This window comes from Protopterus annectens, chromosome 11.part0, assembly GCF_019279795.1.
Source record: "Protopterus annectens isolate FY-2018-M chromosome 11.part0, PAN1.0, whole genome shotgun sequence".
Lineage (NCBI taxonomy): Eukaryota > Metazoa > Chordata > Ceratodontiformes > Protopteridae > Protopterus > Protopterus annectens.
Window position 1 is genome coordinate 232,586,092 of NC_056745.1, and position 25,161 is coordinate 232,611,252.

Here is a 25,161-nt window from a genome sequence, read left to right on the forward strand (position 1 = left end):
ATACATTAAAACAATGCTGATAATTTAATTTGAATAGCAGATTATTTTATTTAATGCAACTGTGTTTTGCAACTGTCTTAACAGGAGATTGCAGATTTAAAGGATGCAAAACAGTTGCTGATTCAACAAAAGTTAGAACAGCAGAACAAAGTGGATGCTATGAATTCAGCTTTAGAGCAAGAGAAGAAAAATAATCAAGTAAAGCAGGACAGTTTAAACAGAAAGCATGAAGAAGTGATGAAAACACAGGCAGAAATCCAGTCAAGACTGGTAAGTAGATTTTAAACTGCTTCTGCTGATTTAGAAGTTCGCCATACTTTGGTACTTTGGAGAATGCTTGATGTACTCAGTGGGTGTTTGCTAGATGTTGCTTAACTTAGTAAATAATTGTTATGGCAGCATTTAATTTGTGTTATTTCTCAAATGTAAAGTTAATTTAAAATTACAGTCTTTAAGTACTGCAGTCATAAAGTCTGCTTTGCTTTCATACTCTTATATGGACAGATGTTTCAAAGGAGTACAGACTTGAAATTTCTGCTGAAGAAAATTGCAAATCACTAACTACAGAATTCCTTTCTGATTTTTACTAGGTTGACTATTTCTTTTCCTTCAGCCAGAATTCATTCTTTTTCAGCAGAACCCCACATGTGAGGATGTCTAGACACCTTGCCAGTGCATGTTATGTCATGTAAACACGCAAGCATACTTGTCCTGAGGGCCTCAACCCAACTGCCACCATTTATTGACATTTGCAGAATTTGAATCTTGATCCTTGCCATCTTTGGTAAATTCTTGCATTTCCATGCTTGAGCAGATTGTCAGCTAAGACCTGCACCCGTATAGCCTGTACAATCGAAAGGAAGAGAACAGCATCGATAACTGACACAAATGCCAGTGATTCCATCAGCAACACGATAGTGAAGGCTGGAAAAGTTGTTAATCCACGGGACAAAGATGTCAGTAGCTGAAAACTCTTCAAATGGTGATCAGTGGGAAGGTTGTAGCCGCAAGCCTATGTCAGAGTTTTGGCTTAAGCTCAAAGGCCAGGAAGAAGCCTGAGCCTGCTGAGCATCATAAGTGCACTGTCACTGTCACCCTTCCAAAGCTCTTCATGTAATGAGGTCTTTCTCATTTAGCAAAGACTTGAATCTGAACTTATCCTGTGCCTTAGATGAGGATATTAGGCATAGGGAAGCACCCTCAGATGCCACCATGATAGGCATCCCAAAGTTTTTACATTGCCTCACTTCTGTCTGATGAGCTTAGAGCCCTTTATTGACTTACATTATCCCAGGTATCAGTTACTAATACGTGATTAGAGGTATTCCATACTGGTAGTCATATTTTATGACTTCAGCCTTCAGTCGTATGTGGACCAGTATGGTCTGAATGAGGAGGATCCTTCTTGGTCATCACATACACTAAGCCTGTGCCTCAGGGCATTGACATCAGACAGTTATTTGATATCTGGTGGGAACTTAAGATGCGTATGCTCGATCACACTATTAAGTCTGGTCTGAAGCCTTGCCAGTTCTAGTGCAGGCCTGTGTTTGCAATGTGCCACCTTTGGCTAGCACATGATTCAGTGCCACTTTGCAATTCCCTGCTGCCTAGCAGCAGTCTCACACACTAGCCATCTTACAAAGTAGTGCCAATGGGCAGCAGAAGTCATGGTGCATTCTTACCTTCTGGATTCTTCGAGTATTAAGAGGATCCTGAGATCAATTTCTCTGAAATTAGCAATGGTAATGAGGCCACAGTGGCCTGTCCACTTCATCTTTGGATCGTCTCTCCTTTGGTATGCCATTAGGCTGATCAGGAGGGTTTTGGACTGGCCTCTTGATGAGGGTTCTTGGATTATCCGTCTCATGGAGTCATTTTAGCAACTTGAATGTACTCTAATTATAACATTTTAGTCTGAAAAAGGCCAGTAGGGCGGCCACGGTGGTGCAGCGGTTAGCGCTGTCACCTCACAGCAAGATGTTTTCCGGTTCGATCCTCGGTTGGGGTGCCTTCTGTGCGGAGTCTGCATGTCCTCCCTGTGGTCGCGTGGGTTTCCTCTCACATTCCCAAGACATGCTGTAGGTGGATTGGGCACACTAAATTGGCCCTAGGCGTGAGTGCGTGCATGTGTGTGCCTTCTGTGGAAGGTTGGGTGCCGGGCTGGCAACTCGACACCATAAAACTCCACTGCCAATCATGAGTGGACGGTGATCTGCTGTGGCGACCCCTAACCAGGAAAACCTGAAATAAGAAGAAGAAGATGAAGAAGTCTGAAAAAGGCCAGTGTCCTTTACAACATACTGCCAGAGTGGATAGCTTACCTTACTAAGCATCCTAATTGTGAATTCCTGTGCTTTCCTTTCATTCTAACAAAAGTCCCATAGACCACAACATTTTACCAGCCTGACACTGGATAAGGTGTTCAGAGCTTTGGACATGTGTGAAAAGAGGGTTTACTCCTCTGCCACTTTGAAGATTAGGGCAATCAACTCTTCATCACATGTTCCAGATGCACCTCATGAAGAATGTGCTACATAAGACTTCCCAGAGTCTTGGTTCAGGGTGATGTTGATTAGAGCTCCCCTCCATGGTGGAGTATAATTTGTCTTGGTGTAATTTTTGACTATGCTGACACAGCGGTAAGGCAGTAGACTCAAGTGTGTGCTTGCACAATACCATAGTGGAGTATCATTTGTTCTGGTGTAATCTTTGACTTTGCTGACACAGTGGTAGGACAGTAGACTCAAGTACGTGCTTGCATAGCATAGTATCACATTGCATGGCTGAAATATCTCCCTTTAAAGAAGAACTTAGAGAAAATATTATGGACTCCCATTTTTTGGGATATACTAGTTGGCCATGTTTCACCCTGGTTGATGTCTTGATGAAATGCTTTCACCTCTGAAAGGCCTTTATGAAGCCCCCTCCTCTTACAGCTTCTGTTCCTTCCTGTGTAAAGCATAGCTGTCACTTAAAGGGAAGGAGTTTCATTGATGTCTGAGGAATGCCCTTAAGTGTCACTTAGTCTTGCCCTTGTACTGCTGGCCGAGTTACCTTCTGTGGTGAGTTCTCATTGGGTTTACAATAGTCCTTACTGTAGTATAGGACTGCCCATGGTGGTGGAGCTATGTTCTGGTTTGGTCTGACTTATAAAGCCATCAGAAGAGAACACTAGAACACTAGTTTCTAGATATGGTCACATTTAGATACATCCTATAGCTCACAGATCCTCCTCCACAGAGGATTTCACCAGGAAGGTCAGGCCATATCACCTGGACACTTGGGAAAGGCCTAGAATGTACTGCTGAAAAGGTCCTTGAAGGCTGTCCCAGTGTAGTAGGAGGATTTACTCCTGGCCTTTCCTGGTTTTGAAGGGAGTAAACAAATTCCATCCATTTTTGTACGTAAATGATTTTAACCAGTTTAGCTGGCACATTCAGTTCCAATTGGCCTGTTTACAGGAGATCATGCCTTGGCTGCTAGAGAGAGAGTATAGGTAGTTTTGCTGGGCAGGATGGATGTCTGTGGGTATCTTGGGTCCACACAGGAGACTCCTGTGATTTGATGTTGGTATGCATCACTTTCAGTGTAGTATGCTGTTGTTTGGGCTTTCTTTACCTTTAGAGTGTGACCTTGTTATCCAAAGGGATCCATTTTTATTCCTTGATGCACACATATTCGACACTAAAAAGAACAAATAACAAAGAGTAGTTGTAAAAGGAAAAGAGTGAAAATCATAAGTTACTCTGTGTTTTAAAATTTTTAAGGGAGTTTTCTCTCTCCCTCATCCCACAACATGGAGGGTTGCATTTCCCATATTCCTGCTACTTCTCTATAGTACATCTAAGACCACTGCACCTCAGAGTAAGGAGAATTCTTGCAATTTAGTGTTCACACTTTGTAATGTTGAATGTATGTACATCTGAAGTCGGCCTTACAAAAGGGTTTGCTGGTGTTCATGTACTTGGATGTCTGCCTCCTAGTGGCTCTGTCAGAAGAAATCCCAGAGAGAATCCTCATGTGGCTACTTTCATAGGTCTCCAAGTTTCACCAGAAAATTGGATGAAGTCCTCTCTGACCCTGAAGTAGAGAAAGTGTTTAATTGGGGTGTAATTGCACACTCTCCAATGTCAGTCATTCTTATCCCTGCCCTCTGAGTAAGGTCAAAGTGTAGTTTATGGATGTGGACTCTTCTGTGCATTCTGGGCTTGATGATGGCCACAGTGTTGCAGTGGAGTATGATGTCAGTAGCTTCAAAGCAATCATGGATTCTTGGCTGATCTCTAGGCATCAGGCCTACTCTCTCTGAGCTCCAGAGTGGCGGACAGTGATCACCAGTGTTTTAAAAGTCTTTCAATTTTGCTGCCAAAGCTATTGCAGATGTTGAAGACGAGCTCTTCACATGGAAGCTGGGGGTGACCTAGACTCTTAAATTATGCAGCGACTGTGGTCTCCTCTGGAGAGGGCTCCCCATATCACTCAGATTGCACTCACACAAGTGCTTCTAACCTTTATGCCTCTGGAGAAGTAGCTACTTCCATATAAACCAGCAAAGGGAATCAAGTTTGTGGCCCCTGTACAGGGAAAAAGTGCTCTTCTGACATTGGACCTTAGATGTTGGTATCCTTCTGTCAGTACTTCACATTAAAGAAGGAAGTGATCATGCTGGTGGATGCCCGAGAATATAAACTTGATTCATATCAACTCCCTGATGACAAAAAAGGGCATGTGTTCAAGCGGTAGAGTCCCTTCTAATGCTGAGAAACATCCTAATCCTACTCAGTTATAGCCCCTCATGACTGAGACACACCCAACTCCATATCAAGTCCTGGTATTTGGTAAAGATACCCATATTCCAGAATACTTGCTAGTAAAAGTCGTTGATGCTGCGAGGAAGCCATCCACTTGGCAGGGTTATGCCTTCAGTTTAAAAATGTTTGTTCTCAAATTATGCAGAGCAAGACCCCATACCACTCCAGAGAATTAGTAAATAAATGCCTCTGGATGTGCTTTGGGCATATGCATGATCTGGATCTCAGTATTCCACGGTCAGAGCCTTGTTTGTCATCATCATCATCAATCCCCTTTTTCCTATTTTTTTTAGTGTTCACATTTTGTTTGGGTGTTGTGTTATCTGTTGCCATCTCTTCTGATTCAGTACCACTTTCCTATCTTCTTCAACAGTCATGCCTGACTGCCACAGGGTTTCTCTCTCACAATCCATTCATCTCTTTGCTGGTTGCCATAGTTTTCTCTTGCCTTCTTCCTGTCTGTCCCAAATTATCTTCACCAGATTGTCGTCTTCATTTCTGGGCATGTACCCAAACCACCGTAATCTGTTTTCCTTGGCCTTTACTACACTTGGAGATACTTTGGCTTCTGCTTTGATATCTTCCTTTCTTTGTCTGTCCCACAGCGTGCATCCCACATCCAGTCTCTGGCAAATTTCTTTCACTTCTCATGTCCTCAATTACTCTGCCTTTATTGCCCAGGTTTCTGTACCATACAGTAGTACTGGTCACACTGTGTTTTATACACCTTACATTTCAGCATCTTTAGCATTTTTCTTTCACATTCTATCTCTGCCACTCTGTGCCAGTTGGCAGTGGCCCCTCTGATTCTAGCTTTGACTTCTTATTAAGACTTCCCTTCTCAGCTGTCCCTCCCAGATACTTAAGCCTTTAACATGTTGCACTGTTTGCTCTTCTGTCTTAATCTTCAACTTCTTCTGATTTCTTCCTGCTGCTGCCATAACGACGGTCTTCTCTGTACTAAGTTTAATCCCATATGCCTTCAGTTTTGCCTTTCAGTCTCCCTGATGTACTAAATTTCCTGTTTTGAGACTACTTGTAGTGCCATATTGTCTTAATGATACGTCCCTTCTGACCTGTTTGCAGATATAGTTCATTACCAGTATGAAGAGAACTGGGCTTGGAATTGAACCTTGATGCATACCCATTTCCAGTGGGAACCCTTCTGCGAGTCCAAACATTGTTTGTACTTGTAACAGGGTCCTTTTACATAGCCTGCACTAGTTGTATAAATTTTTCTAGGAATTTGAACCTTCATAGCACTGCCCAAACCAGCTTATTGGAACATTGCCGTACACTTTCTACAAGTGTGGGACTATTCAGTTGGACTCCTGCTTTATCTCCAGCTTCTTCTTCACTATCTGTCTCACTACAAACATCAGATTGGTTGTGCTGCATCCTGCTCTGAATCTGGACTGCTGATCTCTCGTCTTATTTCTTACTATGCTGTGTATTCACTTATGAGTCACCCTCTCTAGAACTTTCTTGTAGCGTAACAGAGTTGTTTATGTCCCTGTTGTTCTTGTATACTAGCAGTAGAATGCTTATTCACTATTCATCTAGAATAAGTCTTTCCCTCCATGCTGCAATGAGTACCCTCAGGGACCGTTTCTTACTTAACAAGCACATTTTGTTTATACCTGCCATGACTACATTTATGCCTGCTGCTTTCTCTGGCATCATTTTCCTTAGTGCACTTTGTACTACTTTTAGGATAGGTGGTTCTTCCTTTTTCATCATAGGCTGTGCATGGGGCAGTACAGCTTCTGTGTGGTTTTCTTTCAGAAACTGTTGGAAGTACTCCTTCCTTCAGCCTTTGATGTCCTGTGTACTGATGAGCAGATTGTTGCTGGCATCCCTTATAAAAGGTATCTAATGACTATCCTCATTTTTCTGTCTTTGCCATGCAACCTAATAGAATGACTTTATGCCAGCTGCTGAAATCGGTTTCCATTGAATCTGATGTGATTTATGTGATGCCTTGCTCTGTCATCGTGACTGTTCCCTTAGCCTGTTTGTTATTCAACCAGCATGCCTTCTTAGCCCAGTTAGTCTTTTATATCTCTTGTGTACTTCTGTCTTTGAATAACTTTATTTGCATCACCAGGTTTCTTTATATACTTTATTTCCATAGCAGGTTCGGACGCATATCTTTTTACACATGCTGTTTTTGAGATATTGCCATATATTGACTCCACCTATTTCTTCTCCCTGAGGTGGTAGAGCCATTAATAATTTCATAGAATGCCTGTACTTTCACTGTAATCAACCTCCAGGTCTTCAACCTAATCTCGGTTTTCCTTATCTGACTACTACTTGTAGCTGATTGTGGCCACCAGTGGTTTATGCTAAGGCAAACAGTTTCACTATGACTGATTTTGAAATCTGTTATTCTACCCCAGTGTCTTTCCTTCACTAGTGCCTGAGTTGCATGTTGACCATTGTTGCATGTGATCTTGTGACTGTGTCTATTGGTGAATCATGTGGTAGCCACCATCAAACGATTTGCCAGACAGAATTCTAGAACTGCTTCTTATTTATTCCTGTTGCCCCTCCCATGTTAATCCAAGCAGTCATCATATCTTGTTCTGCCTGTCTCAATATGAGCATTCAGGTCCTCCATTTTCAGCACCAACTCATATACTTCATCTTGTTGGTCCTGCAACTACTGCCTGAATCCAAATTTTTCCTCACCATCACAATCTTGCTGTGGGTTGTATGCTAAGGTTATGAATGCTAACCTATCTTTACAGTGGAATATGTTTGCTATGATTATGTCACTAGTGCTGATGACATCCCTCACTGTCTTCAGGAGGCTGTTTCAATGGAATTCCCACAGAATTTCTAGAATGTCCTCCCCCTGGTTAGTAGACTGTACATCCCACGCCAAGTGACTTTACTACACTGCCCTTCGTCATTTAAACTTTTCACTGTGCTCTTTTGAGAACATGAAGTTAACTGTTAAACGGCCCTCTTCAGAGGTTAAAGGATCTCTAAATTCTGTAATAGTGTCTGCTTCTCAGGTAACTGAACACTCTGAAAATTCTGGATGCTATATCCAGAGCAACTATTACTGGGTCAGTCATGAGAAGTTTTGCTTTTTTACATTTGCAAAATTTACCAGATGATGTCAGAGCTGAGATTTTATATTATCCCCTTGATAAAAAAGCATTGTTTGACCTTTTGTCTCCAGAAGCCCTTAAAAGGTCTTATGAAAGAGTAAAATTAATCCGAGAAGTAACCCAGATTTTTCAACATTCCTTTTCTAAGTTCAGCAAGAACTTTCTAATTGTGGACCTTACTATATGAAACAAAGTGAACAGTCTCAGCAAGACTCCATCAAATAAAATTTTAAAAATCAATGACAAGGAAACGCAAATAAAGAAAAAGTTAGGGGGGGGGTCTGCCAGAACAAAGGACAGCCCAAAATGTCAGAATGTGTATTTCCCTTCAAGAGTATGCCCTCCACACACACAAATAATCCCTTAACTTTGTCCCATTGTCTAAATCTGTATTTTCTTTTGTTATATTAGAAAATCTCAGACAAATGTGTTCTGAGTATAATACAGGAAGGATATATATGGCAGTGAGAGTCCCTTCCTTCTTTTTAGACAATTCCTCCTCATCCTGTAATTCAAACTTCCCTGTTTAATTCAGTTCTGGAGGGAATGTTATTTCTAGGTGTCATAGAACAGATACCACCAGATCAGACAGGGAAAGGATTCTATTCAAGAATCTTTCTAGTGGCAAAGAGAAGGAAGTTGGAGGCCATTCCTAGACCTCTCTTTTTCTCAATGTATATATCAAAGTCTGAGAGTTCAAGATGTTGTTCCATCTAATCTCTGTTACACTTCATACATGCAGTCATTTTTTTTTGCAACATTAGACTTAAAAGATGCCCATCATCACATACTAATTTGCCAGTTGAACACAGGTAGTCCTTCAGGAATTGATCCATCTGTGGGGAACTCCTCATAGGTCTGTTTGCCTCCATTCACAACAGACAGCTAATAAAATTCTGCTACAGGATTGCTTGCAAATAGACCTTGAAGACAGATGCTTCCATGGTCGGGAATGCTCCTGTATTCCCTTCTACAGATATTCAGGGTCCTTTTAAAAATCGAGAAGGACATTCCAAAGATACTTGTGGCGACTCTCTTGTAGCCAAGGCAGCAATGGTTCTCCCTTCTCCTGTAAATGGCCAATGGCAATTACCTCAGACTTCCCCACATGGTGGACTTGCGCAAGACTGGGGTTGTTTGATAACACATCAACATGAAAATTCTTCAATTGATTTGCCTATTTAATAGAGTTTATGCACCAGATACTAAAGGAGGCTAAAAACTGCTACTAGAAAATCGTATACGAGTGGAAAATAATTTCTTTGGTGCCAAAGTAAGAACTCTAACCCTTTTAAGGCCCAGATGCCAGTGGTTCTAGAATGTGTGTGCGAGATGTTATCCTCTGGCCTTTCTTAGTCTTCTTTTAAGATTAATCTTTTGAACCACAGAATTGATTTGTGTGTGTGTATGTGTGTGTGTGTACTATGCGACCCTAGATTAATCTTTTTGCCATCTCTTCTTGTCTGCCCTTAAATGCTCCCTTTCTGTTCTGCCTAAAGTCAGGCAGTTTTTGAAATGGGTTTTACACATAAATCTACCTAGAAAACAACTGTCTCTTTTTTTGGATCTATTCTAGAAACACTGACACCACTTCTTCCATTTGAACTTAGCTCATCAGGCTGAGTTCTTGACTTGTAAAACACTGTTATTCTTTACACTGACCTGTGCAAGTAGAGTAGCTGAGTTGCAGCTATGATGGTGAGTCAGCCTTATCCAATTTTTCACAAAGACTGAGTATTTTACAGATACTTTTATGCCTTAAGTGGTTATAGAGTTTACTTTAAGTCAAGTTGTTAATCTTGCTGTATTGTTTCCAGAACCTAATAATAAGGGAGAAAGAATATTGCATACTCTGGATGTTCATAGGCAGCTCAGATACAACTTGGACAGAGCAAAATCCTCCATGAAAGTAGAACAGCTATTTATTTCCTATGTATGTTAAGAAAAAAAAGACGAGAGTCAAAACAGACAATTTCAAAATGGTTGTGTCATGCTGTTTCTTTCTGTTATTGTCACAATAACAAGTCACTGCCAGCCAGGGTCCACCAAAGCTTTGGCTTCTTCTGAGTCTTTTTGGAAAGGGGTGGACATTTAGTGTCCTAGAGGCAGAGACTTGGTCATCTATGCATACTTTTACAAAAGATTACAAGCTGAATTCATTTTCCAGGTCCAGAACAAACTTGCTTGAACTGTTATCCAGGATTTTCAGTCTTCTTCTGCATCCCTTCTTTGTAAGTTGTGGTAGGCTAAACATACAGCTTGGGATACTACAACCCTGATCTAATGCTGAACATAGCAGATGTTCAAGTAGATCACTGTTGCAGTAGCCACTCCCTCCTTCCATCAATCCCCTTTTTAGGTTATGTTTTTTTCCAGGTGTTGATATTTTAATTTTTTTCTCCTTTTTCCCAGCTTGTATCTGACTTTCAGGGTTCTAGTCTCCATATTTCTGGGGCAAGAAAGCCCTGAAGCATTTTGAGCTCAAACCACTGACTTTATGCGTTTCTTCTTGAGCTTATCAGCAGGTAGGATGTATGAAAGGTGCCCTAAAGCTTTAAAGACCGGCTGGTGGTAATATCTTTTGCAGGATATAAACCATACAAGTTAGACTACTGCAGCAATGATCTTTTCAAACATCTACTTTTATGGTAACTGTACTTACACAAATGTAGTTTTTCTTTCTCCACCTTTTCTTTATTTCATTTTTTCTATCAATAAAATCCAAGCAGGTATTCCCAAACTATCAGATATCCTGGATTCCAATGACATGGTTATTTACAGATTGAGTCGTCCCCCTGACCTCCTTCATTTAACTGCCATAAAATGTACCCAGCAATGAATACTGAAAAGTTAAAATGTTTAATTATCGCTCCATACCTTAATCTCTTATGCGAAATATAAAAACCTGAATTTGTACGCCCTAATTATTGATGCTCAGAAAGCATTTGATAGGGTTAATTTGGTTTATTTATTTGATACATTATCTTATTTTAATATACCGCAGGAGTTTATCTCAACGTTAAGGATACTATATAAAAATGCATACACAAATTTATCTATAAATCACGAATGCTCGACTAGGATAAAAATCAAAAATGGTACCCGACAGGGCTGCCCATTATCTCCCATCTTATTTAATCTTTACTTGGAGCCCTTATTTTTACACCTTAAGGAAAATGTTTTTTATAATTCTCCTGTACTGTATGGAATAAAGGTTAGGATGGCTGCCTATGCAGATGATTTAAACATATATTGTACCACACCTGTTTCCGATACTGAAAAAATATTAGCTGCAATAGAAATCTTTGAGAGAATTTCCAACTACAAGCTAAATTTAAAAAAATCTAAAATATTCCCATTAAAGACACCCACACCCTTTTCAATGCTACCACTGCTCAAGTAATGACGGAAGAAAAGATAAAATATCTGGGGATTGTCTTCTCAACTGAAAATAGAGATTTTTTTATAAACAATGTAAAGTCAACTACAGATCAAATAGCATTGGATCTTGAAAGATGGAGTAGATTGAAGTTACCAATGATGGCAAGAGCAGCTATCATAAGAATGAATGTTCTTCCTAGAATGTTATATATTTTTAGAGCTGCACAACTCAGAATTACCAAAACATTCTTTAAACAGCTTCATGTAAGATTGGGAAGATTTCTTTGGGAACCTAGGAAGACGAGAATATCATATGAAAATTTGATGGCTCCAAAAAATAAGCGGGGGGGGGGGGGGCTGGAATTACCGGATTTCGAAATGTACTATTTAGTGATTCAGGCCAACAGGATTTTAAAGACGTCTTACTTCGATAGTGATAGTAGAAAATGGACACCCAAATGGGTGCTTTTAACGTACAAGCATATAAATGAAGTGGGAGTCGATGCTAAAGCATTACCCTTTTTAAATAATTTGACAATGAGTAAATATAAGTTAATGGAGCACATCAAAAGCTATGTAACGGCAATTCAAACTCTTTTCGCTTCCTTAAATTTACTAAAATATATGATGGTTTTCCAACCGTTTCATAGGAACCCAAATTTAACAATTGGTGGTCAATTGATTGATCTAAAGAAATTCCCTTTAATCATGGAGTTAACTGTACTCGATTTATATCCTTTTCTAGGAGTACCAGTACATGATATTCTAAAAGAAATAGAACTTCCTATTTCCTATTTATCTATAGTAAGACAGCTAAAAGACTTGGTTATAAACTATTTTAATAGCTTTGAAATGAAAGGGGAGGATTTAACCATTTCTCGTAATCTATGGGAAGCAGTGTTGCAGGATAGAAAATATATAACCGCAGCATATAAATTGATAAAAGAGAGGAAGTATAATAATTATATTCTTTTATCGAGTTACTGGAGAGAGAAATTGATATTGACAGATGACAATAAGATATTGGAGGCATTTAAGTTAACATTAAAGTCCCGTATCCCTTCAGAAATTGGTATTTACGCAGCTGATGATATTTAACAATGCATACTATACTCGTCTCACTTTGCACAAATTTGATGCGAAGAATTCACCCATATGCCCACAATGCTTAGATCAGACAGCAGATTTACTTCACATGTTCTGGAGTTGTAAGTGCATTTATAAATTGTGGAATTCATTAAAATTGCAGTTACAAAAAATGGGTTACCAAAATTCAACACTCTTGGGAGTTTATGATTCTTCATATTCCCCCGGAGAATCTAGATAAATCAAAAACGATTGTAATTATGAATATTTGCTTATTAATGAAATTATATATAGCCACAAATTGGTTGAACCCAGCCCAGACATCGTGGGAAAATTTCAGATTGTTGGCAATTAAACACATCTTAGCGCATAAACTGTTAATTAGTGACCACAAGAAAAATATCAACAGTATAAAAATATGGGAGCAAATTTTTAATATTGTTTTGGCTTAGAGGTTACTATCCACTTTTTCTCGGGAACCAGAGTATAGTCTAAATCAACCTTAGATTAGATAGAGAATGTACAGAAAAGACAGATTGTTGGCTTTGATCTGTTAATGTTGGATTTTTTTTTTTATTATTTTCCTTTTGATTGTTAGTGCTGTACCTTTGATCAATACATGAGGTTGATATATATGTGAAATTAACCAATGGAAGCATCTTGTATATATTGTATATAATGTGTGAATTTGTAATATGGTTGTGAAAAATAATAAAAAATGATTATTGAAAAAAAAAATGTCTAATTATTTTGGTAACTCACACAAATTGAAGTCTGTTCCTGACACTTGGCATTTTGTAACCCAAGCCAACCACCCCTTGAGACAACCAAAACCTTCATAAATCTTGGTATATGGCTTGACTAAAAACTGTAATTCCCCTTGCATTTTGACCAGACAAAAGCCAGAATCAGCAAAACTCTTCTAGACAAGAAAAATAAACCACTTTTTCTCTCCACAAGAAAGAACTACCATTGGAAAATTAATAAAGTTTCTGCTACCCCTCAAAAAGGAATCTGTCCTCTTTGCAAGCAACCTTAAACAGAATATTCTAATCTGTGATATCAGTATATGAATATTTTCTTAGATGTAAAAATGTCAGTTGCATATTTCATTAGACGTGTGGAATTTATAGCTTTATTTTTTAAGCTGATTGGAACTGTTTACTGATTTTACAGCTGCCTGACTAGTATTTGATTAATTTGTGATTGTCACACACAAGTGCAGTCACAAATGACTGAAGCCTCTTAAATGCAAACAGCAATCAGGAGTAAAAAAAAAAAAAAAAATCACAAGCAAAAATTTATTTTTGGAGGTGGGGGGCACACATATTGTAATAAACTTCATTTAGTGAAATTGGGTGTTTTACAATATACAGGAAAATCCTGAAGGTATTTACAAACTTTTGTAGTAATATTGTGGGGGTGATAACGATTTAGAAACGCTTGTATGAGTGCACTGTAGGAGAAATAGAGCAGTATGCATGGTATGCAAATGACTGCAGAGTGGAATGCAGATGAGTGCTGTCATGCTGTCACAAGAATCACCATATGTATATACAAACAATGAAATCAAACATGCTGGAGCAATTCAGGGATGTATAAATCCATTGCAAAGAGCTTTGGAGTTCATCTATTCTGAACATCCAGATTTTTTGGTGTATATGAGCTTCAGTCAGACTTTTATTCTAGGAATTGCAGTAGCCTTAGCTGAACAAGTGCTAGTGGCCACACTCTTAAGTCAGTACTTGCAATGTTGGTACATCTCGTTCTGTTTTGCAGATGGGTCCACTAATATAATGTCACCTCCTTGACCAGAACATTATTCACTGCTACCGTGTGGACAGAGGCACACACAATACAAGAGTTATACATGTGCTGTCTGCACTTGGAATCATGAAGTGTGTGAACTGCATATCCCAGTGCAAACAAAAGCTTGCTTAACATTACCCATCATTACTACAGTGACCTTTCAGTGTCTGACAGGAGACATGTTAGAAAGTTCTCAAGCAGCAGCCTTGTGGATCTTGTAATAGTCCCTTGACATGATACTGCAGCATGTGGAGAAGCAAATATGGCTTCTTTGAACAGCAGAGGAGATAACCAAAAGTTTAAGGGCGCTTTATACCACAGCTCATTTTCCTATGGTCCTGGGGACTGTTGCTTTATACCCTCATTGCCATCAAGGCCCCATCGCTCCACATGGTGTCTGGTACATCAACTGAAAGGACTTTCAACTGCCAGATGATGTTCAGTTCACAGCTATTGTATACAATGAGTCTGATTGACACTTGTGCAGTTGTCATGATTCCTGTGTTTGGCAGGTGTTAACCTGCGGTATATGCAGAGGAACTTCCCACAGGGTCATCTGTATGGCAGATGCACACATTGCCAGGTACATAGGCCAGGAGTTGTGGTTCCCATTTAAGTTGGTAGCAGGCCATATATAGTGCTGTCCATGGTTTCGTTTTGCAGGTGACTCAGGATATGCTTTGAAACTTTGGATGATGACCCCCATCTGAAACCCTCAAACCATGGTAGGGATGGTATACACCACCATGCATGCTGAATATGTGTTTGGACTCCTGAAGTTGATGCTTTCACTCCTTGGATGCAGCTTGGTGGTACAATACAGTATGCATTTCAGACCTGTATTCAGGTATTTGTGGTGAGTGCCACTTTACACAGTATGGCAGTTCGGAAGTAAATTCTAAGTGGGAACATGACAATAGTGCCTGGGAGACCTGTTGCAGCAATGATGAAGAGTTAGGCACACAGATGTTCTTCATCTCACATTGCTGCAGTCCTTACACTTGGGTAGTCCGCTGTCCTCGGTCGGCCCGAATATCAAAGTGTTAGGCTGACGTCGGTCAAGGCGCTTAAGACTGACATCAGGACGTCAGGGTACAAATGCGCATGACCGACGTCATATCCTCAGTCTTTTTTGCCGCATGGTCCGATGCAGAAGCAGCGTTGCAAGTGCCGTTCGGCGTTCTGAAATTTTTCGAATTCGGAGTTTCAGACCGAGTCAAAGTTGGCTAAGTACCCGTTGGGAATATTTTAGTTTTTCTTGCCTCAGTGGTTTACCGGATGTCAGAAAAAGTGAATAACTGTATTTCTTGTGGGAAACAGATACCGCATAGAGATTATCATTCTTTGTGTATTCCTTGTTTGGGGCCTGAGCACGGCGTTGTTGGGTGTCGCTTTTGTGCTAGGTTCAATAAGCGCACTATTAAGCGAAGGTTAGATTGTGCCAGGTTGGTCTTCGGGAAGCGGTGCAATTATAATATGCCGTCGGATGCTCCGACGCCCGCTTCTTCGAAGAAGCGCAAAGACAAAGCAGCTAAACCCAGGCAAGAAGAGTCGTCCGTACCGGACGCCGGTTCTTTAGAGGTGTCAGTGGAACCGGTGGTTCCGCCGGAGGCTTCTCTGGAGTCCCAGGGGGAGACTTTGATATTGCAGGATGTGGCTTCTCAGGAGGCAGGTCAGGCTGAAGGGGCTTCTCAGGTTACTGTAGTGCGCTCCCTTCCTAGGGTGGTTAGGCCCTCTCCTTCTGTTTCCAAGGCTTCTCCCAGAGGCAGGCCAGGTTTAGCTTCTGTTGGTGTCACTCCTAGTTCATCAGGATCTGTGCCCAAGAAGCACATGCTTAAAATGGCAGAAGATTTAATTACTTTGATTAGAGGTTCTTTGCCCCCTCCTGATAAGAGGCCTAGGGTGGAACCAGAGTTGGGGAGTTTTGAGCAGGCTTCGGATGTTTCAGAGTCTTCGGCTGAAGACTTGCAGGAGTATTCTCCTTATTCTGATTCTGATGTGGATGATTCTACTCCTTCTGCTTCTCCTCCAGAGGATTTTTCTTTTTCAGAGACTCCATTCCATGAGGGAACATTTTAAGTGGGAAGGTCAGGACTTCTCTGATTCCAGGAAAAGGCTTAGGGAATTTTTGCTTTTACCCCAGCATAGGCCTTTGGCTATACCACCTGTTCTGGATGTTGTGGAAGATGTGTTTGCTGAGGCTTCACTTAATCCTGATTCTTTGCCTCCAGCTCCTGTTAAACCGGACAGGTATTACAGGGTGCCTGAAGCTCATAAATATCTTTATAAGAGTCCTAGGGCGGACCCAGAAACTGTTAGTCAGGGACCTAAGGGTGTCAAGGCCTCTGTTGTAAAAATCCGGTTCCTCCAGATAAAGAGGCCAGAGCTTTGGATAGATGGGGAAAGAAAGTCTATACTTCTTCCACCTTAGCTATGAGGGCTTTGAATTGCCAGTTTCACATGTTGAAATATCAAAACTATCTTCTTTCTCAATTGAAGTCTAAGGTAGATGCTCTGGCGGAAGGTATTGAGTGTAAAGAATTACAAGATTTGGTACATGTTTCTGAACAGGTGGGTAAGCATTCTTTACAATGTGGTTTTGATGCTGTACAGGCCTCGTCTAGGGTGGCTGCCACTGGGTCAGTTCTTCGCAGGCACGCCTGGCTGAGGGATCAGAATTTATCTGACCATGTTAAGACAAGGATTTTGGATGCTCCTTTACAGTCTGATGTGTTGTTTGGTTCACCTGTGGAGGCAGTCTTAAAGAAGATGGAAGACAAGGCTAAGTCTATGCAGGCTGTTAAAGATTTTTTGCAAGTTCAGCCTCCGAAGTTTAGTAGGAATTGGCCTGCTAAGGGGTGGACATACCCTTCTTATGATTCCCAGTCTAGGGGTAGATCTAGACGTGGTAGGGGCAGAGCTCAGGGCTCTTTCAGACCTAGAACAGGGAGTTCACCTGCACAGTCTTCGGGTGAGGGCAGGGGCCAGTCCTTTCGTAAACAGGCCCAATGACCTACCTTTTCAGCTGCCAGAGCCTTCTTGTCTGGCAGCACCTTTGGGAGGAAGGTTGGCACTCTTCAAGGAAAATTGGAGTTTAATTACCCAAGACAGATGGGTATTGGATATCATACACCAAGGTTACAAGTTTTATTTCCATACCTTGCCTCCTTTCAAAGGCATGCCAGACGTTCCTCCTCAGCAAAGAATAGAGGCTCACAAACAAATTTCTCTGCTGCTTCAAATAGGGGCCATACAGCCAGTCCCTCTGCCAGAAGTGGGCCTAGGATTTTATTCTCGCCTGTTCCTAGTACCAAAGAAGGGGAACACGTGGAGACCAATTTTGGATTTATCTATCCTCAACACTTATCTGGACATTCCCAAGTTCAAAATGTTGACGCTACAACAGCTTTTACCTCTGCTGGGCAAAGATCAGTGGATGGTGACTCTGGATCTCCAGGAGGCTTACCTTCATGTTCCTATCAGGCTAAGTTGCAGGAAGTATCTGCGTTTTCGGGCTGGGACTTCTCATTATCAGTTCTCTGCATTGCCCTTTGGCTTATCCACTGCGCCCAGAGTGTTCACGAAGGTTCTGGCTCCAGTGATAGCTTTCTTCAGGCTAAAAGGAATACAGATCTATCCTTATTTGGACGATTGCCTGATTCTGGCTCAAGGAAGGGACGAACTTCTTCATCATTTGCAGTATGTGATAGCAGTGCTAAGATGCCTGGGGTATTCTGTGAACGAAATAAAGTCCAGTCTAGTACCCTCTCAGGACATGTGCTTTCTGGGTGTGAGACTGAATACAGCATCCCAGATGGCCTTTTTGACCCCGGACAAACAAAAGAATCTTTCCCTTTACTTCCATCAATTGTCTCATCAGTCCAGGCTGACTGCAAGGACAGTCCTTCAAGCCTTGAGGTTCATGGCAGCTTGTATTCTGGTGCTTCCCAATGCCAAACTGCATATGAGGAAGCTACAATGGTATCTCAAAAATGTATGGACACAGCACTGCCAAGATATGGACACTGTCATTCAGATAATACCTTGCATTCAAAAGGAATTTTTGTGGTGGGCTCAGGAATGTCACCTAAACAAGGGACTCTCTGTGACCCGGCCAGAGGCGAGTCAGATTCTAACGACGGATGCCTCAGACAAAACTTGGGGAGCTCATCTAAATGGAAAGTGGATACAAGACACGTGGCCTGCCAGACTACAACATCTACATATCAACTTGAAGGAGATGTTAGCAGTCCAATTTGCATTAATAGCTTTCAAGGATTTACTTCTTCCAGGGCAGGTGTTGGTTCTAACAGACAACACAACTGTCATGTGGTACATCAACAAGCAAGGGGGAACACATTCTTATCCTCTATGCAGACAAGCAATGATTTTGTGGGAGACTGCTCTCAGTTTACAGCTAAATCTTCAGGCAAGGTTTCTGCCGGGAGCACAGAACTCCTTAGCAGATGTGTTGAGCAGGCAATTATGGATCCCCACGAGTGGAAATTGGATCCTCATGTATTTCAGAAATTGACAGTGTCATGGGAACTCCAGACATAGATCTGTTCGCTTCTCCACTAAACTACCAGCTGCCAAAGTTTTGCACAAAAGGTTTCATCCCACAGCTTGGAAAGTGGATGCTCTTTCTTTCAATTGGAGCAATCTTCATGTGTATGCCTTTCCACCTCTGCCTCTCCTCCCAAAAGTACTCCTAAAGGTCAGACAGGACAAGCCAAAGATGATTTTAATAGCTCCAGATTGGCCTCGACAGCACTGGTACCCATTACTGAGAAGTCTGGTTTGGGAGCCTCCATGGCCTTTGCCTTCGATTCCACACCTGCTGTCTCAAGAGAACAGTCATTTACTCAATGTCAAACTTCACTCTCTTCACCTAACAGCCTAGCATATTCTGTTTTAAACCCTGGAGGGTCTCAGCTTCCACAGCAAGTTTTGAATGTTATTTTGGAGGCCAGAAGGCCTAGTACAAGGAAAGTGTACGCAGATAAATGGAAGAGATTTTTATTTTGGAGTGCAGCAAAGGAATTTGATGTTTCTAAGCCTAATTTAAGTGTGGCTCTTCAATATCTTGCTGAGTTACTGGACAAAGGTTTGTCCTTCTCTTCTATTAAGGTTCATGCTGCAGCAATTTCTGCTCACTATGACTGTGACCCACCATTGTTTTCTCATCCTTTGTTTAAGCAATTCCTTAGAGGGGCAAAGAATATAAGACCCCCACGTAGAGCTCCTACTCCTGCTTGGGATCTCAATTTTGTGTTGGAGAAACTCACTCTACAACCTTTTGAGCCTGCAGCTACTGCCGAGTTGAAATATTTATCATGGAAGACTGCTTTTTGTTGGCCATTACCTCTGCGAGAAGGGTTTCTGAATTACAGGCCCTTATGGCAGTTGAGCCTTTCTTAATTTTCCATAAGGATAGGGTATCTTTACGTACTAATCCTTCCTTTATGCCTAAAGTGGTTTCTAGTGTGGCTTTAAACCAAACTATTCATTTGCCTACTTTTTATGCAAACCCCCAAAATAAAGGGAAAAGATTTTGCACACCTTGGATATACACAGGCAGTTGCGATATTATTTGAGCAGAACTAAAGGGTTCAGGCAGTCTCAGCAGTTATTTGTTTCTTTTGCTTTGGGTTCTCGGGGCAAGCCTGTGTCAAAACAAACTATTTCTAAGTGGATTGGGTTTTGTATTGCTTTCTGTTATTCCCATCATGGTAAGGAGATTCCAGCTGGGATTAGGCCTCATTCCACTAGGGCTACTGCCACTTCTACAGCTTTTTAAGGGGTGGCAACTAAAGATATTTTGGAGGCAGCTACTTGGAGTTCAGTGCATACTTTCTCTAAGCATTACCACCTTCCACTTTACTCTAAATCTAGGGCTGGTTTTGCCACTGCAATTTTACAGGGCATTTTGGCAGCTCCTACTGCTTTATAGTTTTGCCATCCTCCCTTACCTCTGCTTTGGGATTCTACCCAAGTGTAAGGACTGCAGCAATGTGAGATGAAGAACATAGTACAGTTTTGTACCTACCATAAATGTAGATGTTCGAAGATCCACATTGCTGCAGTCAATACCCTCCCTCCTTCCCTCTGTAGTTAGAGGCGGTTGTGTGGTTTGGGTTGTGAATATTGTGGATATTGTATATATTGTACATATGATTAGTGCAAGGGTGGTTGGTTGTTTTTTTTTTTGCTGTCTTTTGGTTTTGACCTTTCTGTTTAGGGTCTTCTGACATCTGGGGCAAGAAAAGACTGAGGATATGACGTCGGTCATGCGCATTTGTACCCTGACGTCCTGATGTCAGTCTTAAGCGCCTTGACCGACGTCAGCCTAATACTTTGATATTCGGGCCGACCGAGGACAGCGGACTACCCAAGTGCAAGGACTGCAGCAATGTGGATCTTCGAACATCTACATTTATGGTAGGTACAAAACTGTACTTTAACTGAATAACCAGCTCCAGCACACCACATGCAACCCAGAGGCATGGGTACAGGACATTGGGGCATTGACAGAGAGGTGGTGTATAGTCCAGAACTATGGTCCTTTATTAGTACAAAATAGAATAAATCCAGTGCATGCATGAATGCATTCAAACTATGCATTACGGTATAGTCTGTCCAAGTTGTGTATCTTGCATTGTGGACTGAGTTGGGGCATAGTGACAGGTGACAGCATTACTGACACATGGCAAGGGTCACTGAAAGTTAATGTGATAGCAATTCAGGGTGGTAGACTGTGGGAAGTCAGGGATTACATTTTCCATCGTCTTCCTTGGTTTGAACTTCTTCCATGTGTGTCATGTAGCCTTGTAGTTTCAGGTCTGGATGTATCCTAAATGAAGGATAGCATAGCACTTTGGGAGCTTGTATGGGAACCCTGATGTGGCTCCCAATGTTCTAAGCCAAAAGATCAATGGTGTCTATGATCCTGAGGTTAGCCTCTGCTAGGCATGGTACTTGGACAAACAACAGGGGATAGAGATGGTGCGGAACTGTGGGAACCAGAGCAGTTGGCCTGATGAAGTGAGGTGCTCCATATGTGGAGCCAGATGCGTACATCAGGCACAGTCATGATTTGGGTCATGCCCAGGTGTGGATTCTGCTATGGCCAGGAGTGATGATGAAGCAGTTTCGGGAACACAGTGTGCCATCTGTGTCAACCTGGCCTGTGACTGTCCTTCATGCATTCGGACCTTTGCACAGCTACTGGCTGTATGGCATGCAGAAGTGCAACTAAGGGTATTTGCCACATGCTTCATTTGCTTACCAGTGACCTGAGCAAGTGTGTTTGCTCCAAGTCTCTACGTACCTTGTCAGTCTGCATGCCCTTCTGGTCATCCCCACAGTTCACACAGCTGTTGCATTTCCTCACACAGACCATCCATCATGCTTACCATTTCTACCATGGTGTCTGTAGTATCTGTGCCTGAATCACTGACTTGCACTTTTGCTGACTGATGTCAATTTTAGTACCCAGGTCAGGGGAAAGACCTGAAGTCATGGTGCCAGTGGCCACTAACGTGCCAGTTTCCTATGGTGGGTGCGCACACATTAGAAGCAGTGCAGCTTACAGATACACTCAGTAATTGACTGCTGTGCAGCATGTGTAGAGCTTACACTGATGGTCTCCAGTGCTAAAAGCAGATGATGTTAGAGATGTGATCTGCCTCTCCACCATCAGCTCATATATGAAAGGTGTGTGCAAACCCTCCAGTGACAATGCATCTGTGTCATCTCTCTGTGCCATGTACAGGTTACCATCATTGTCCACTACAAGGAACCTCTGATATCAGGTATGTGCTATCCTGTTGTGCAGCACCCTCTGCCAGTGGAACCTTTGGAAACATAATGAGAACCTACTAGTGGTTGTGCTGGAACATATGTCTTACTCCTGCAACCTGTGGTGAATATACTGGTACAGACCAGATATTTGAATAGCATTTGGGGACATACATGTTTTGTGGAGCAGGTTGTCACTGTAGTAGTCCTGATGTACAATGAGAACATATATGCATAGGTGTTATGCTGAATATTCCCTTCTTGTGTGCAGTTCGGTGCAGAACTTAAAATGTACCTATTTCTAATCTGGTGCATCTTGCATAGATACTACAACAGTCACCAACAGCCTAAGCTGTACATCCAAGCCACTGCCAGTTATGACAGTTCACTTACCTGCCCCAAACAGGATTGCCAGGATGGTGGTTACTTAACTGTCTGTGCTGTTACCATCCCCACTCTTTTCCATGCTGTGACAGCAGCAATGGTCATGTTATCACCACCCACCTTTTTGCAATGCAGTGCAGTACAAACCTTGAGTCTGTCATCTGTGTGTTTACACATAGCCATGTGTTGACCTATGCACAGGGGCCATTGCTTTCCCTGTCACACATCTTCCAGTCTGTGTACGTAGGTCACAGTGTGCACACACCCTTGGGAAATTCGGCTTCCATGCCCTTGTGGTAGGTCATGGGTGAGCACCGCACCCCCACAAGCTGGACTTCCCCTGTCATGCCATTGAGCCTGTGCTTCCCTCATTCACTCTGCTGTTTCCTGTCTGTCTCTGTTGCAGACATATCACATGGGTACTTATTGCAGTGCAGAAGTACATTATAGGAAGTCTTGTATTATTTTACTTTGCTTATGTCACAATTCAAAGTTTTTTCTCTGTTTTTTTTTTTGGGAGGGGGGTTCTCTCCTCTGCATCATCCTATGGCTCCATACCTAGGTCTCCATGGGGGAGGGTGGGGGTGGGGTTCTCTCCTCTGCATCATCCTATGGCTCCATACCTAGTTCTCCATGTCCATCACCAGGTGTGCCAAGCACCTCCAACATCCCAGGACTTCATCCAGTAAGACTGGGGTCAGAGTGGAACCTCAGGTCATCTTGGAGGTCTAGCCATCAGCATCTTCCAGTAGAGCTCTTTATGATCCACCCCATTGCTTGTAACAGTTTGCCCTGTCTTTGGAGTAGATCAGCCATATCCCCACCTTATTTGTCCTTTGGATACACTCTCTGATAGCAATGTTCCCAGTATCCACCAGGAATCATTGCCAGAGATGCCCACATGACCCCCCCACCCCCATCAGTCACCCAAGCCAGTAATCATACCCAAGTTGGCTGGGCTATAGTAAGAGATTTATCCTTGTATGTTACTAGAGCTAATAGTTAAGTCTTTTTTTTACCAAATTCCTAGTCCTGATTTGCTCACCTTAATGTGGTCTTCCTCAAAATGGCAACCCTACTATTTATCATGCTAAAACAGGCCTCATAGATTGGTGGTTATGATGAGGAACTGTGCACAATCATTTCTGATTAGCTGCCATAATGATATGCAGTACCACACCTAGGCAGAGCTAGCATAGTTGTCTCTGCCCTTGCCTGGGCTGTGGAACATAGACACACTTTGTTCATGCTCAGAGACTGTGAACCCATAGTATAATGACTCTACTCTAGTAATTCTTTTGCACTCCTCATTGTTGTCCAGTTATGTTTATGTGCTGTCCAGGACATATGGCAGGGCAAACAAAATTGCCACACACACACCCCCTAGCCATAAAACTCTACTCTTTGCTACAATTAATACCCAGAGCCTATGTAATAAAATTCCTGATTTTCATGCCTGGATCTCCCATAATAACTCAGACATTCTCGCCATCTCTGAAACGTGGCTAAAACCACACATAAAAGACACTGAAATAACCCCACCCAACTATAGACTCATAAGAAATGAGAGAGCCGTGAAGAAAAGCAGTGGAGTAGCCCTACTCTTCTCCTCCTCCTTAACAGTAACACACTGTACTAAACCCCTACCCCAATTTGCGACTGCTGAGCTAACCTTGTCCCTCCTAAAAGTTAATAATGTTAAATGTATATGTATAGCCTTTACATACCTCCAGGTAACAATATCCCTATTCTAGAGGACATCCTGTCATGGATCACCAACAACATAAATAATGAAGCAATTATACTAGGTGACGTTAATATTAACCGTGCACTCACCTATGCCTTCTCAGTCTATCAACTTATATAATTTTACCTAGCTAATCAACACCCCTACTAGACTAAACAAAGATAACACCACCAATAGCATCCTAGATTGGATACTAGTCTCCCACCCAAACACTATTTCTGATAGTGGTACCCTTCCTGACTCCCTCAGCGTTCATCTTCCTGCTTCTGCATGCCGCTCTCCTTCTCCCGTATATCTACAACACAAATACATTTCTACGTGCACCTTAAAAGATTTCAACCCCCAAACCTTCTCCGACTCTTTAAAACAGACTAACTGGAACCCTCTAAAAACCCCTCCTCTGGATACTGCTGTCTCTTATTTCAACACAGTATTCACTAATCTGTTCAACTGCTTTGCTCCCTCTAGAACTAAAAGAATCAAATCCAAAACCGTCCCCTGGCTAACCAAACAGACCAAAACTCTTATGCGTCTCCGAGACAAGTCATGGAAATACTATCAGAGATTCAAAACACCCAACTCCCTGACCGGATACAAGCAACTTCGTAATCAGGTGAAAAAACAAATAGCCATTGACCGTAAATCCTACTATTTTAAACTTCAAAATAACTATAAATCCAACCCAAAAAAAATTCTGGACAAGTATCTCCTCAGTCCTCTGTCCTAGCAAAAAAGATAACCCCTGCCCTGACCCAAACTCTCCTTACCATGACCTAGCTACTCAATTTAATTCCTTCTTCATTGACTCCATAGCCAAACTCACCTCATCTTTCTCAAACAATACCACACCAGTCACAACACATCCTGCCCCCTCATCCTCCAATAATACTCACCTCCCTCCTTTTACTCTCAAGCCTATTCCTATGCATACCATAAAAAAACTCTTACTTAAATTAAAACCATGTTCTAATGCTCCTGACAATATTCCACCTAATTTCCTAAAGCTAGCCACTGATGG

At 41.8% G+C, this 25,161-nt stretch overlaps 1 protein-coding gene across 1 annotated transcript in view; it reads left to right on the forward strand.

Annotated features, from left to right (window-relative positions):
• Positions 1 to 25,161, forward strand: part of EEA1 (early endosome antigen 1) — a 1,728,461-nt gene that overhangs the window by 1,531,710 nt on the left and 171,590 nt on the right. The window contains exon 25 of the mRNA XM_044087190.1: positions 85 to 270. Coding sequence (XP_043943125.1) covers positions 85 to 270 — 186 coding nt within the window. The remainder of the gene's footprint in view (positions 1 to 84; positions 271 to 25,161) is intronic.